The 13,529-nt window shown below is 38.8% G+C and overlaps 1 protein-coding gene across 4 annotated transcripts; it reads right to left on the bottom strand.

Moving 5' to 3' along the window:
* Positions 1 to 22: 22 nt before the first annotated feature.
* On the bottom strand, positions 23 to 8,755 carry LOC117373954 (PHD finger protein 20-like protein 1). 4 transcript variants are annotated; one of them, XM_033970083.2, is made up of 16 exons: positions 8,716 to 8,755; positions 6,244 to 6,323; positions 6,000 to 6,171; positions 5,559 to 5,643; positions 5,416 to 5,489; positions 4,538 to 5,054; positions 4,403 to 4,462; positions 4,139 to 4,322; positions 3,297 to 3,400; positions 3,096 to 3,221; positions 2,872 to 2,943; positions 2,495 to 2,631; positions 1,537 to 1,838; positions 1,269 to 1,392; positions 1,007 to 1,166; positions 23 to 671 (listed from the first exon to the last, which is right to left on the bottom strand). In XM_033970083.2, the coding sequence occupies exons 2-16, from the start codon at positions 6,321 to 6,323 to the stop codon at positions 544 to 546; spliced, it is 2,325 nt and encodes a 774-aa protein (XP_033825974.1). In that variant the 5' UTR covers positions 8,716 to 8,755; the 3' UTR covers positions 23 to 543. The 4 variants fall into 4 exon arrangements, with proteins under 4 accessions (XP_033825974.1, XP_055079125.1, XP_055079124.1 ...); XM_055223150.1 differs by having other exon boundaries at positions 30 to 671; positions 3,297 to 3,397; XM_055223149.1 differs by having other exon boundaries at positions 30 to 671; positions 6,244 to 6,365; positions 8,716 to 8,745.
* Between the last annotated feature and the right edge of the window lie 4,774 nt (positions 8,756 to 13,529).

Here is a 13,529-nt window from a genome sequence, read left to right as displayed (position 1 = left end):
TCATGTACAAATACAAAAAGGTCAGGTCAAACGGCTTTATTCACAACAGTTTTACACATTTACATTTAGTAAACTTATTTTTACACTTTATACATGTAGACAAGTACCAACTCTGGATTTGGATTTCTGATTTGACTGTGTTATGTCTGTTCTTATCACAGTCCATAGTGTCAATTAAATATGCAGAGATGCAATATTTTTGTATAAGGTGCTAATTATGTATCTGCAAATGGGCAATTTCATGTTTATCTAATTGTTGCTTCAATCCAGGAGGTTACACAATTGGTTGTACTGTCCAAGAGTTTCAGAGAAATGAGAGCTGTGATGTAAAAAGTTCAGAACTAAGTTTGACCAAGAGAAACAAAATTCCTTAACCAGTGCTCAGACTGTTCATAATAACAACATTTATACTTTTTTTTTTTTTTTTTAAATAAAAGCCAAACCAAAAGTGGCAAACTAAACATGAAATGGTATTAAACAAAACAATTAATCATAAAATACTTAGATGGTCCTGGTCACATCACTCTGCCGCTTTCTAATTGGTCAGGAGCAAACAGACAGCTGCCGCACAGTGCTCAGGTCGCGCATAAGCCGCCTGATTCGTTGTTTCAGCTCTGGGAGGCGGGGCAAAGGGTCAGCTGATTCCAGCTCGTCCATCCAGGACTCCAGGCCTGAGACGCACCACAGTCAAATTCAGACTCAATAGTATGTGCATATTTATACTATGTGCCTTGACACCATAATAACACAGTGTTAAAAGAATAGCATTGTGGACTTTAATATTAGCTAATTACATGATCCTATGACTAAATTCATTGTTTTATGTATTATACACATGTAAATAGTCCTTTAGCTTCATTTTTCAGTGTTGCAAGGACAAACATCACAAAACGTCAAATTGTAGCAGGGTACTTAAAACAACCTCTTGAGTGAGGGGTGAAATGTCTTTAACTTAAAACATTATTGTTATTATATAATCAAGCATGTAATTATTATTGTGCTGTACCGTCCAGCTCAGTCTCCATCCGCTCCAGGCGGTGGCAGATTTCCTGTTGAAGACTCTCAATGTGGTCTAAAAGGTTGAGCTCTGGACTCCTGCAGGTCTCTGAGGGTCGGGCTGGTCTATGGTCCTGGTCCAATTCCACTTTGAATTCATCTGGACTTGCCTGAAATATAACAGTTACACACATTATATCTATATATATGAGAAAGAAAACACAATGACAGGCTCCCACAGGCAAGTACAAGTAATACAAACATATTTGTACCCGAGTTAGGGCAGGCTTCTGATAGCAGTGTTCACTGCTCACATAGCACACAACTTTGGGTTCCTCCCCCTCCTCGCGTCTCCATGGCAACCTCCAGAACCGTAGTTCCGCTTCTGATCCGGACCTGAGCAGAATGAGAGCCATAGATTTCTCTAAAACCAGACAGTAGAGTCGTAAAACTTTGTCACCAAACAGATAGTTCTCGAGATGGTGAGGTCAGCTAGATCACAGTGTTGAGTATTCTATGCCACATAGTCAAAGTACTCACTGCAAGAGGCGAAGCTTGAGCCCAATAGCCGCAGTCACCGTGGCGATGGTACGACTGTGTGCTAACAGACGGCGCGTGTGTGCAATCTGCTCCGAGTTCTGCTCTGAGAAGTTTTCCTCCACACATGACAACCCAAACATATGACCATCTGTAAGCCAATCAGAGCATGGCTTCCTCCTGTCCCTTGACCTGACAGGAGTCTGCTCTGAGCCCCGGCAGGTGAAACAGGTGTAGCTCTGAGGAAGATGATGCTCCAGGAGGCCCAGGCATGTCCCGTGCTGCCAACACTGACACTGAGAGCACTACAAACAAATGCAGAAAATGTTACAGTACAAGGAAGTATTAGAGTCAGAGCCATACACAGAGAACAATAGGCTCTATTGGTAGCTTCATAACGGCACCTTTAACAAATTTAGGAAGATTAGCTAAACCTTATTAGGAAGGAACACAAAATATTACAACTAGGACTATAAGACAGGGCGGTATATGAATATGTGTTTATTTTGTCACATTGTACTGTCACAAACGGGCCATGACTCTCTGATTGGTTAATCCACCTGTCAATCACGTCCAACTGAAATTAGAGAGACCCACATTTTTGTAAAGTTTTGTCAAAATGTGTGGTTCTGGCCTTTTGCTTGATTCTTGGGATACAGTTGGAAAAAAAAAGTAACTGCTCAATTGGCAGTAAAATCTCGCTATTTATTTGATGTCCATTACTACAGCAAAGCAAAGTGTGGAGCAGAATTTCCAGGACGTATGGGTCCCCTGATATAATAGTGTTGTAGTTCCAGTTGCACTAGTAAAAAACAAAGCTACATACACAGAGACCACAACAAGACCACGGTTGGCATGAGGTAGACAGGGAGGTTGTTTAAAATCCAAGTCAACTGACCCATCACTGTGATGAAGAAGGGACATTTCAGAATCTAAGAAAAGAGTATTCAGAAGACCTCACCTGGATCATGAAGTCGCTCTCCTCATTGACCTCACAAACACACCTGACAACATCAATCTCTGCGGAAACAGGCCAGGTGGACGTGTCCTCTCCACTCTCAGCCGTTAGAGTGGACCAATCGCTGCCCTCCTCTGCACCTGGAATGATAGTGACACAAACCACAAATCCAATGGTGAAACTTCATCCAAATGCCTGTTACTGCCCTACTGACTGCACTGGACCCTCAAGAACACTAACACTGGCCCTAGTCTAGTGTTAATGTTGTGTCTAGTCTAGAGTTGCACTGTTGTGTACTGTACACAGAGAGCAGCCCTCTGGGTGTGTGGGATAGTACCAGGTTCAGTGTGGGATAGTACCAGGTCTGTGTGGGATAGTACCAGGTCTGGGTAAATCCAGGTTGTTGGGGACTGAAGGATGGTCCAGATGTTCGTCCTCACTGCTGCAGAACACTGAACAAAACCAGAACAAGAAAATACTGACAAACAAATGACACACATCTTGGAGCCCTCAGCCCCTATTCAGTTAGGGTAGAGGATAGAGTTGTGCAAAGCAGATTGCAAAACAACTAAAGGACTTCAGGAATAAGGCTTTTAACTCTCACCTGCATGACTCCTCCTCTTTTTCTTCTTTTTCTTCTTTTTCTTTTTTTTGAGTTTGACCCGGAGAAAGTGTTTCCTGTCTCTAATGCGCTCCCTTCTTGTGGTTCTGCCAGAGTCTGTCTTTTGGCCTGAGCAGAACCAGAATTTAGTACAAACTGGGTCATATAATGATATTTTCAGTAAGTAGCTTTTACTGAATTAACCTGTCTCCACTGAGCCCGTCTCCTCATCTCCATGGCGACAGGTGCCAAGATCTAGTTTAGACTCGGATGCATCAGAGATACCCTCAGACGACAACCGCTTTCTTCTAAATCAAGAATCACATTCATTAATGCACACAGGAGCCCAACCCACAAACCCCTTCACGAGGACTGATTCTGATTTCGCTGAATATCTTCACTCTTTATCCCCTTTCACGCATACATCTGTCTCTTCCAATAAAGTTTATGGGCCAAAATAATCTTTTAAAACCTTCAGATAACCACTCTGCTACCATGGAGTTAGGAATGGGCTATATGGCCAAAAAATTCCAAGGGGAAAACTCCAGGGAAAAGCTCCATATCCTATTTTTTAGGAAATTGTGAACTGCCTTCAATTATATTTATATAGACATGTAATCTAATTTTAATAGTTTAATAGAATAATATAAGATATTTTTTGCATGCCAATTGTTTAATTGCACAATGACCCTACTTTGCAAAATCACAGTTGCAAAAGCTTTAACCCTGATTTTCTTACTTGCAATTTTAAAAAATCTTTCAAATTATGTCAATTAATTGTCCAGCCCTACATGGAGTTCATGTAGTGATCTAGCAGTCACACAAACTATATTGTGTGACTGTGACTTTGATAAATATTTAGTTGCCCAAGTACCGCTTGGGTTATATTACCACTAAAAAAAGAAAAGAAAAAAGGTCAAAATAATGCTTAAAGAGACATAAACCTAGACGAAATAAATAAGTATCACAAATCACAGCTTGAGAAGGACTGTTGTAGTGTGTAATTACTGCAGTACTGTTATTGTACTTAAGGTATCGGTACTCACCTCTCTCTCCCTGTAGTTACTGTAGTACTCTGAACAGTGGTACTGTGGTAATACTTTAGGTGGCAGTGCAGCAGAGAGCTCTTCCTGAAAGACTTCGTACAGTTTGGAGCGGGGCATTTGAACTCATTATGATCCAATTCAATAGAAAGAATGGGAGGAGGCTGCCGCTTTATCACTCTGTAGACTGAGGAAAACCCATTTAGCATAATTCTAAAACCAGGTCTATAGCAGGTCTAAACCAAACAGGTATGAACAATGACTCACGTGGTTCTCGGCTAAACTTGTGGGTAGTCGGGAGGTGGGCCTGTCTCTCAAGCAGAACTTCTACAGAACAACCACAGTTAGCCTTTCATACAAGGGTTTTAAACACAACAGAACAACAGGCTGTGATTGGCTGACCTCTGTCGATAGGAGTGGAACCTAGTACAGTGTGATCTCCTGTGATTGGCTGATCCTGGTCAGTGGGGGTTGACCCTTGGGTAGAGTTTTGCTCACGAATGCGTTTTCTTTTGGCTCGAGCTTTGGTTAGAAGCTCTGCTCTCCTCTTTCTCTGCCTCTCACCTATATCCTTAGCCCGTGCCTCCTTGGCCTCACCCTCCTTATTTTCTACCCCTTTGTCATCAACATCAGGCTCCTTTGTCTCATCCTCAGGCCCTTCTTTTCTTTTCTCATTGAATTTAGTTACATTTTCTTGATTATTTTCCACATTCACTGTGTTTTTTTCTGGATCAAGTTTTTCGTCCCTGTCTCCTATGTCCTCCTTTGCTTTGTCTCCTGTGTCCTCTCCACTGGACTCCTTTGCTTCCTTTTCTCCTATGTCTTCATTTGCTTCCTTCTCTCCGAGTTTCTTCTCTTCGTTCTTCTCTACCTCTGAGTCACTGTCCCATTCTTCACTTGAATTTTCCAGTTTCCATTTCTAAAAAACAAAACAGACCTTAGTTAGGGGGGCAGGGTGAATGGTTAAGAGGTGGAGGATTTCCACAAAAATGTCAAACTAAAACTTGATGTAAGGTATAATTTTCAATCATCAGAATGAAAATGTACCCATTTTATTGAATGGTATTTTAAGTTTACAAAGTGGTGTATTGTATTTGACTTGAAGTTATGTTTCTCACAAAGCTATTTGTTTTTCAACAGTATACTTTGCACTCTGTAACCCATGGTCAGTTGTGGAGTTGAGTATAGAAAACACTGAAGTGATCACTGAGTGATAAATACAGCATGTAAGACCTAGTGTACCAAGAGAGAAAGGAGACAGAGGCTCTCTAAGCACTGACCTCATCATAGGGTTTGATCTTGGTGGGTCTCACAGTACGTACAACTCCATCAAAGAACCTTACAGTGTAGGAATCTAGAACACAATAGCCAGTACATGTCTCATTTTGCTCACTTTACTTCAGACTCTCTTTTGACCACTCACCATCCTTGTTCACTCTCAAGATTTTGGCTGGGTAGAATTTACAATCAGTCCAGCATGCCATCACTTTAGAGCCAGCACTGTACAACTAAGAAACAAAGAGAAACAAGAAAAGACAACAAAAAAAATCACTGCTGCAGATTGTCAATTTAGAACTTTCACAGAAGAGTAGTCGGTTTGGTCAGGTCGTAATATTCATTGTGACCAAATTATTAAAAAAAAAAAAAAGCCCAAAGCCCAAAAAACTACTGGCTGCTCAGTATTATTATATTATTTTGCCAAAAAAGCAGAAAAGAGCTAAACAAATACTTTAGTAATCTTTACAACCATTATACATTATATGAATATTTATATATTTAATCCTTTTATCTATGTGCATATTAAACTATTTATTTAAAGTCCCTCTCAGTTTGAAGACTTCAAACTTCTTTAATTCTAACTCACCGGTTTCTGGCTGGTCCTGTCCAGCCCTTGTTTCCTCAGACTGACCCGGTCTAGTCCTCTGATGTGGGGGGAGTCCCAGTGGAACCATTCCTGGTACCGCTTGGACCACCGTCGGTACTGGACAAGGACTTGCTGGTTCTCTGGATCAAGCTGTTGTATCCTCCCAGAGTACCTGTACAAATAAAGTCAGATTTAACAATAATACAGAGTTGTTGTTTTGTTTTGTTTTTTTCTAAGATATTACCATTTGTTGTGCTTGTCGCGGGCCTCCAGCTGAGCTCCAACTGCAAATGTGATGCCCGCTCTGTCTGGGGGAGTCTTCATCTGAAATATTGACATTTCATGTTTGTAATAATTCCCCTTTACCTACAGACATACAGACATAACATCAAACTTAGAATCATAGCACAGTGGATAAAAAAAATACATGGTGGCTTTATAGTAGCTTTTAAAGCTGTGTAGGAGATTGCACCATCATCTGAGTCTGTGTTCATCTATATACTGCCTCTATGTTTTGCTCACTAGATTTCTGAAATCTAAAGACAGTTTTCTATCACCGCTTGCTTGCATAGTTAACATGTCACTTCAATTTGGAACATTCTCAAAAGCTTTGAAAACTGCAGTTATCCTCTCCTAAAGAACAGCAGTTTTGATGCCACAGTACTGAACAATTACTAACTCATTTCAAATCTGCTGGTTTTAGGTAAAGTCCTTGAAAGAGTTTTCTAGTCAGGTTATAGACCCCACCACAGCACTGTGACTGCTCTTATCAAGGTGACAAATTACATCCAACTGAACACTGATGCAGGAAAAGTTCCAGTCTTGATTCTGTTAGATCGGAGTGCTGCCTTTGCCACTGTCGATCATGGGATCCTCTTACAGAGACTAAAGGACTGGCTGGACATGTCTGTTACTGCACTAAACTGGTTCAAGTCCTATCTAGAAGACAGGGAGTATTTTGCTGAAACTGGAAACTCAGATCACATCGCCCTCACCTGTGCAGTGTCCCAGAGGTCAATTCTGGAACCCCTTTTGTTCAATCTCTAAATGCTAGGCCAGTTATGATGCAGTTATAATGCCGCAATAATGTGTCCTACCACAACTATGCGGATGACACTCAGATCTATGCCTCAGTGGCAGCAGGTGAATATGGACCAGTGCACTCACATCTCCAGCTAAACTTAGACCAGACAGAAGTCATAGTCTTTGGCTGACAGAAACAAAAAGAAAGTGTCACCAGTCACTTCCAGTCTCTATCTCTAAAACCTTCAAATCAGGCTAGAAATCTAGGGATAATAATGGACTCAGACTTGAACTTTAACAGCCACATCAAATAAATAACATCCACAGGTTTTTTTACCATCTAAAAACACTGCAAAGCAAAGGTGTACTGTTTAAACCAGACTTGGAGAGACTTATCCATGCATTTGTCTCCAGTAAGTTAGATTACTGTAACGGCCTGCTCACTGGCCTCTTTAAATTAGTGGTAAGACACCTGCAGTGCATCCAGAACACTGCTGCTCGGGTCCTGACTAGAACCAGGAAGTGCAAGCACATAAGCCCTGTGCTCATGTCTCTGCACTGGCTTCCTGTGGCTCAGAGAATAAACTTTACTTAACTATGCTTGTGTACAAGCCTCTCCTTGGCCTAACACCAAAGTACATTTCCGACATGTTAGTGCCATATGAACCATCTCACATTCTGAGGACTGGTGCCTACAATCAGGATTAAACATAGGGAATGAGTGTTTCAGTTTTATGCAGCTAAAACCTGGAACAGTCTTCCTGAAGACATGAGACAGGCCTCTACTTTGACTATGTTTAATTCCAGGATCCAAACGGTTCTTTAGCTTTGCATATGACTGAAAGTTTATTTTGCACTCTTTTCTTTTAATGTTAATTTTATGATGATTATTTATATTTTGATTTGTTTATGATGCGATTTGTTATTATTGTTTATTATTCTGTAAAGCACGTTGAATTACTTTTGAGTACGAATTGTGCTATAGAAATAGACTTGCATTGCCTACGCTCAAATGGTTGAATTTGAAACTACAGTTGACAAAACATACACACCTTTGCTTGAAAAGTTTCTAATGAACATGCAAGTGAAAGAGTTTCACAGGCATGTAGCCTGCGTTATTAATAGCGTTTCATTGAATATGAACAATTGCACGCTACACACTTAATCGTAAGTGGCTCTTTGCTTGATATGATCTGCAGCAAGAAAAGACCCGCCCACAAAACGTCAGCGTGATCCGCATCTTAACTGGTGATTGGCTGGGATGATTCTGAGCGGAGTTCTCTTTGGCTCTGACAGCTGTTTGTTAAACTGGAGTTTGACAGAGCTAACGCTAACAGTTTTATTTATTTTTTTTACAGCCGTTTATAGCACCAAAAAACAAACGACACAAACAAAAGCCATTATGGCATTTGAATGAGGGAGTATTATATGAATAGAAGGACGGGAAAACGCGTTAAAAACGTATTAAACATTGATTTTAACAGGTTTATTTGAGTCTGAATGTAAGGGCTAAAATGCTAATGGCTATCCGCAGCAAAGTCGTATTAACAGCAAATTAAATCTGGATTTAAAGCGGATAATTGTGGTTTCAGTGACTGATGTAGAATCCGCGAGAACCAACTAACGGCTTGGAGTGATTATAAACCAGAAACAACCGTAAACACCGAGAAATAAAGAGAAAAGACAGCTTTACCTTTAATTGCTCCTGCGCTCCGTTGACGCGATGCGCATGCGCAAAGGACAGGTCACGGAGAAAGATTTTTTTTTTTTTTTTTTTTTTTTTTTTTTTTAAATTGGTATTATGGCATATTGGGCGTATTTTAACGTTTATCTATACCGTTAAATTAGTTTTCTAAAGCAAACGAACAGTCCTGTAATGAATGTGCGCAACCAGCAGAGTGAGGCAAAGGATCAGAGCTAGTTCATCACGCGCGTACACTGGCCAATGATCTGCCCAGTATTGAAGCCAACAGGAGAAGTAGTGTAATTCTGGGCCAAAAGCAACCAACAGGTAATGGTGTCTATAAATAATAAGATGAGAGATGTCTCCTTTAAACTAATGCATAGAATTTACCCGACAAATCAATTTATGCTCAGATATATCAAAACAATTGACCCCAATTGCACTTTTTGTAAAGAACACCCTGAAACATTATGTCATCTTTTTTGGGAATGCACTATTACAAAATCCTTTTGGAAAGACTGCTTAAAATTTATGAAAGACCATATTGACTTTGAAATTTGAACACATCATTTTTGGTGTACATGATAAGAACTTAGACGGAAATTTAAAAAAGTAGCAATTAATTTAATTATCATATTTGGCTAATTTTATATCCATAAAAGTAAATTTTCTTATACATCCTTGTTTTTTCCTGTTTTAATTAATCAATTAGAATCTTACATCTCCACTATTTCCAAAAGCTTAAACAAAAAAGCTATCTTAACATTTGAAAGCTGCATGTCTTTAAACAAACACTAACTTTCTTTTCTTTATGTATTCTGTGTTCTCATACTGTGTTCTGTACTATATTTTATCAATTGTTATTTAAAATTTATAATTAAAAAAAAAAAAAAAAAAAGGTAATGTTGTCTATTTGTGGGTTGCAGCTTGTTTATAGGCAGAAATTAAATTCTTAAATTGTTACTTGCCATAGCAATGTTTCAAAATTTTCATTATTCTGAAACCGGCGGATAGCTTGTGAATACATGTAACATGCATTACAATATTATGAATGCATGTGTTTTGTTGAACTAATTCTCCAATGTATTTTTATGTTTTCAATTAATTAGCAAAATATTGCTCTTATTTAAGATGTGCCACAGTGTGGCATACAAAGCTTAAAGACGCAGTATGTGATATATTGAATTTAAATGTCACAAACATGACCTACTTGTGTGCCCTGATCATGAAGTAGACATTCAAAGCTTTTACTTGATAACAAGGATAATGCTGATTTATTCTTAATTAAGGCAAGGCAATGGAAGTTTATTTGTATAGCACAATTTGTACACAACGTAATTCAAAGTGCTTTAAGAAAGACACTAAAATGACAATACAACTAATCAAAACATAAATAATCACAAATAATCATAAAGTTTACATTAAAGAAGAAAAGTGCAGAATAAAAACCTTTCAGTCATAAGCACAGCTAAACAGAACTGATTACAAAAACATCGGACATGATGGCCTGTTATAAGTTGGTGTTTTGGTTCTCAGGATGATTATCCAATTAGAAAGCAGAATGAGCCTTCAATCTCTCATTTGGCATCCCAGTTTCCATGTCAAAGTCTGGTTGGTTTAAACTTAGAAGGACTCTGAATTTTCACTACCTAAACCCTAGCATATGCAGCTAATCATTAATCAGTGCTAGTGCAGCCTCTGCAGCTCAGTTTGTGAATTCTGGAGGTTCTGAGCTTTTTCATGAACTCTCAGGGCTTGTCCAATATAGAGAATAAGAAAAAGTTGTATGTGTCTTATTATGCTGGTTAAGGTACTGGCAACCCAGTTTTGAGTCCCTTTTCAAAAACAGTTGCATAAGCTGTACTGTACATTTGATCTGACTATTATTCATTCATGGGGTTGTTTAACGTACAGGAACCACTTTCCTCTAACCATGATCCTTGTTGTGGTGGTGTCTTAGGCTATTTGGTGTGATTGTTGGTGTGTAGTTTATTACATGTGTATGTCTGAGTGAGAACAGAGTGGTAGAATGCATGAGTCATGTTGGAGCTGAACAACTCCCTTCAGTTGCTCAGGATCACGTTACACACATTCCACAATATAATATAAAACAAGGATATACATTACATAGATAGCCTATATAATACAACTGTGATGACAACATTCAAAAAAGGTGAACAAACACAAATGAGAACCCCAATCACATTGTACACCCAACACACCCACAAACATGTAGTGTTTTCATCCTTTTTGGGAACATTACATTGACTTGCTTTTATTGGAGACTCATCCTAAACATAACCATATTTACTAGCCTAAACTTAAGCTAGCCATACTTAGACTTTAAACCATGCTGTTGATCTAATACTGAAGGATTTGTGTTGGGGATCTGATTTTTTTCCCATAAGAGAAATCCCAATAAAGTTTAGCGTGTACAGATCTGAATCCTCACAATGTGATAAATACCCGCCCACACATACATACACACATGTACAGGCACAGACACACACTCACATGCAGTATCCAACTACACATTACTCTGATACAATCTGACCACTATATTCAATACACATTTTCCACAATAATTTACACAGCAACAAAACTTTTTTTATTTTTAAGCGCAGGCTACTTAAAAAAATACTATGTGTGCCAAATTACAGATTGCAAAAGTCTGTTTCCATTTTACGGTTAACTGATCCAGAGAAAGTGCTAGTATGTCTTTGTATATTTGTTATACACCCCAATACTTATACTTGCATACAAAGCAGTTCATGTAGTACTTTCTCGCACACACACACACACACACACACACACACACCCCACACCCACACACACACACACACACACCCACACACACCCACACACACACACACACACACACATATATATATATATATATATATATACATACATACATATATACACATATACATACATACATATATACACATATACATACATACATACATACATATATACACATATACATACATACATATATACACATATACATACACACCTATTTTCATGAACGAACAATTAAAGCTCTGAACAATCTATCCATTTTCTTCCACTTATCTGGCCCCAGGTCGCGGGGGCGGCAGCTCTGAACAATGAGATAAACAATATCCTCACAAAGTTATTTGGATCAGACTTTTGTTGTGGTGAACCCTGAAGTAAACAAACAGGGCAGTATCAGTTATGCATAGTGTTGTGGGTCTATCTTAGTCTAAACAGAGACAGTATTTAACATTTGTTTGTCTCAGAAAGTTAAATTATGTTGTTTAGACTGTGATGTGGCTCTAGAGCATATACAGTCTAACCACTAGAGTGTATATTGAGATTTATTATTTGTTTTAAATAAAATCAAATCTTTTTTTTGCCAGGGAGCAGTGTGAGGCCAGCATGCCTAACCTGCACACATTCTGTTCGCACTGAAGATGTAAGATCATCATTAAAAAACTCCTGGTTCTCTCACATCCAGCCTGAGCCTGCCATCTGCTCTTCTGCATCTGTTTGGGGTTCAACACCATGTGCCAGTTTGTTTATTGGTGCAATACAAGTGCTTTCACAACTTACACAATGTTTTGTCATAAAGAAGACATATTCTTTTTTTTTTCCGGTACTTAGTATTGAACGATATCATAAACGATATCATAAGCAGATAACTTTGCACTGCATTTTTGCTAAATTGTTCTAAAACAGCTTTTGAGTTCCTGTTCAAACCCCATCTAGTGTTGTCACGACAGTAAAAAAAATAAATAAAAATTGGTAATAAGGAATAGGCTCAATACTTACTACCAATTCAGATACATGATGATAATAAAAACATTTTCTTTAGTCTTAATTTTTTTTTTAAAATAATTGCAACTAAGTTCAGGGATGTGGGCGGCGATAGGGGGTTGGTGAAGGTTTTTGTTTTTTTGTTTTGTTTTTTTTTTTGCAAATGTTCAATGCAAATGTTCAAAAGCTAATTAATGTTGATGTTGCTGAATATGTCTCCTTTACCATGTTAATGAAACGCTAATGAAACTACTGCACCTTGCATCAGGTTTGTCAAGTTGTTGTGTATCATGTTTTTGTAAAACCCCAATTCCAATGAAGTTGGGATGCTGTGTAAAACTTAAAGAAAAATACAGAATACAATGATTTGCAAATCCTTTTCAACCTATATTGAACTGAATAAACTACAAAGACATGATATTTAATGTTCAAACTGATAAAGTTTTTTTTAATGCAAATTTTCACAAATTTTCAATTTAATCTCTGCAACACATTCCAATAAAGCTGGGACAGGGGCATGTTTACCACTGTGTTACATCATCTTTCCCTTTCAATCAATCAAGTGTGAACTGAGGACACTAATCGTTGAAGCTTTGCAGAAGGAATCCTTTCCCATTCTTGCTGAATGTACAACTTCAGTTGTTCAGCAGTCCGGGGTCTCCGTTGTCATATTTTGCACTTCATAATGTGCCACACATTTTCAGTGGGAGACAGGTCTGGACTACAGGCAGGCTAGTCTAGTACCTGCACTCTTACTACGGAGCCACGCTGTTGTAACACGTGCAGAATGTGGCTTGGCATTGTCTTGCTGAAATAAACAGGGATGTCCCTGAAAAAGACGTTGCTTGGATGGCAGCATATGTTGCTCCAAAACCTGTATGTACCTTTCAGCATTAATGGTGCCTTCACAGATGTGCAAGTTCCCCATGGGCACTAACACACCCCCAGACCATCACAGATGCTTTTGAACTTTGCGCTGATAACAGTCCAGATGGTCCTTTTCCTCTTTGGCCCGCAGGACATGACATCCATGATTTCCA

The sequence above is a fragment of the Periophthalmus magnuspinnatus genome, chromosome 7, assembly GCF_009829125.3.
Source record: "Periophthalmus magnuspinnatus isolate fPerMag1 chromosome 7, fPerMag1.2.pri, whole genome shotgun sequence".
NCBI classification, from domain to species: Eukaryota; Metazoa; Chordata; class Actinopteri; order Gobiiformes; family Gobiidae; genus Periophthalmus; species Periophthalmus magnuspinnatus.
This window is presented reverse-complemented; position numbering and strand designations above follow the sequence as displayed.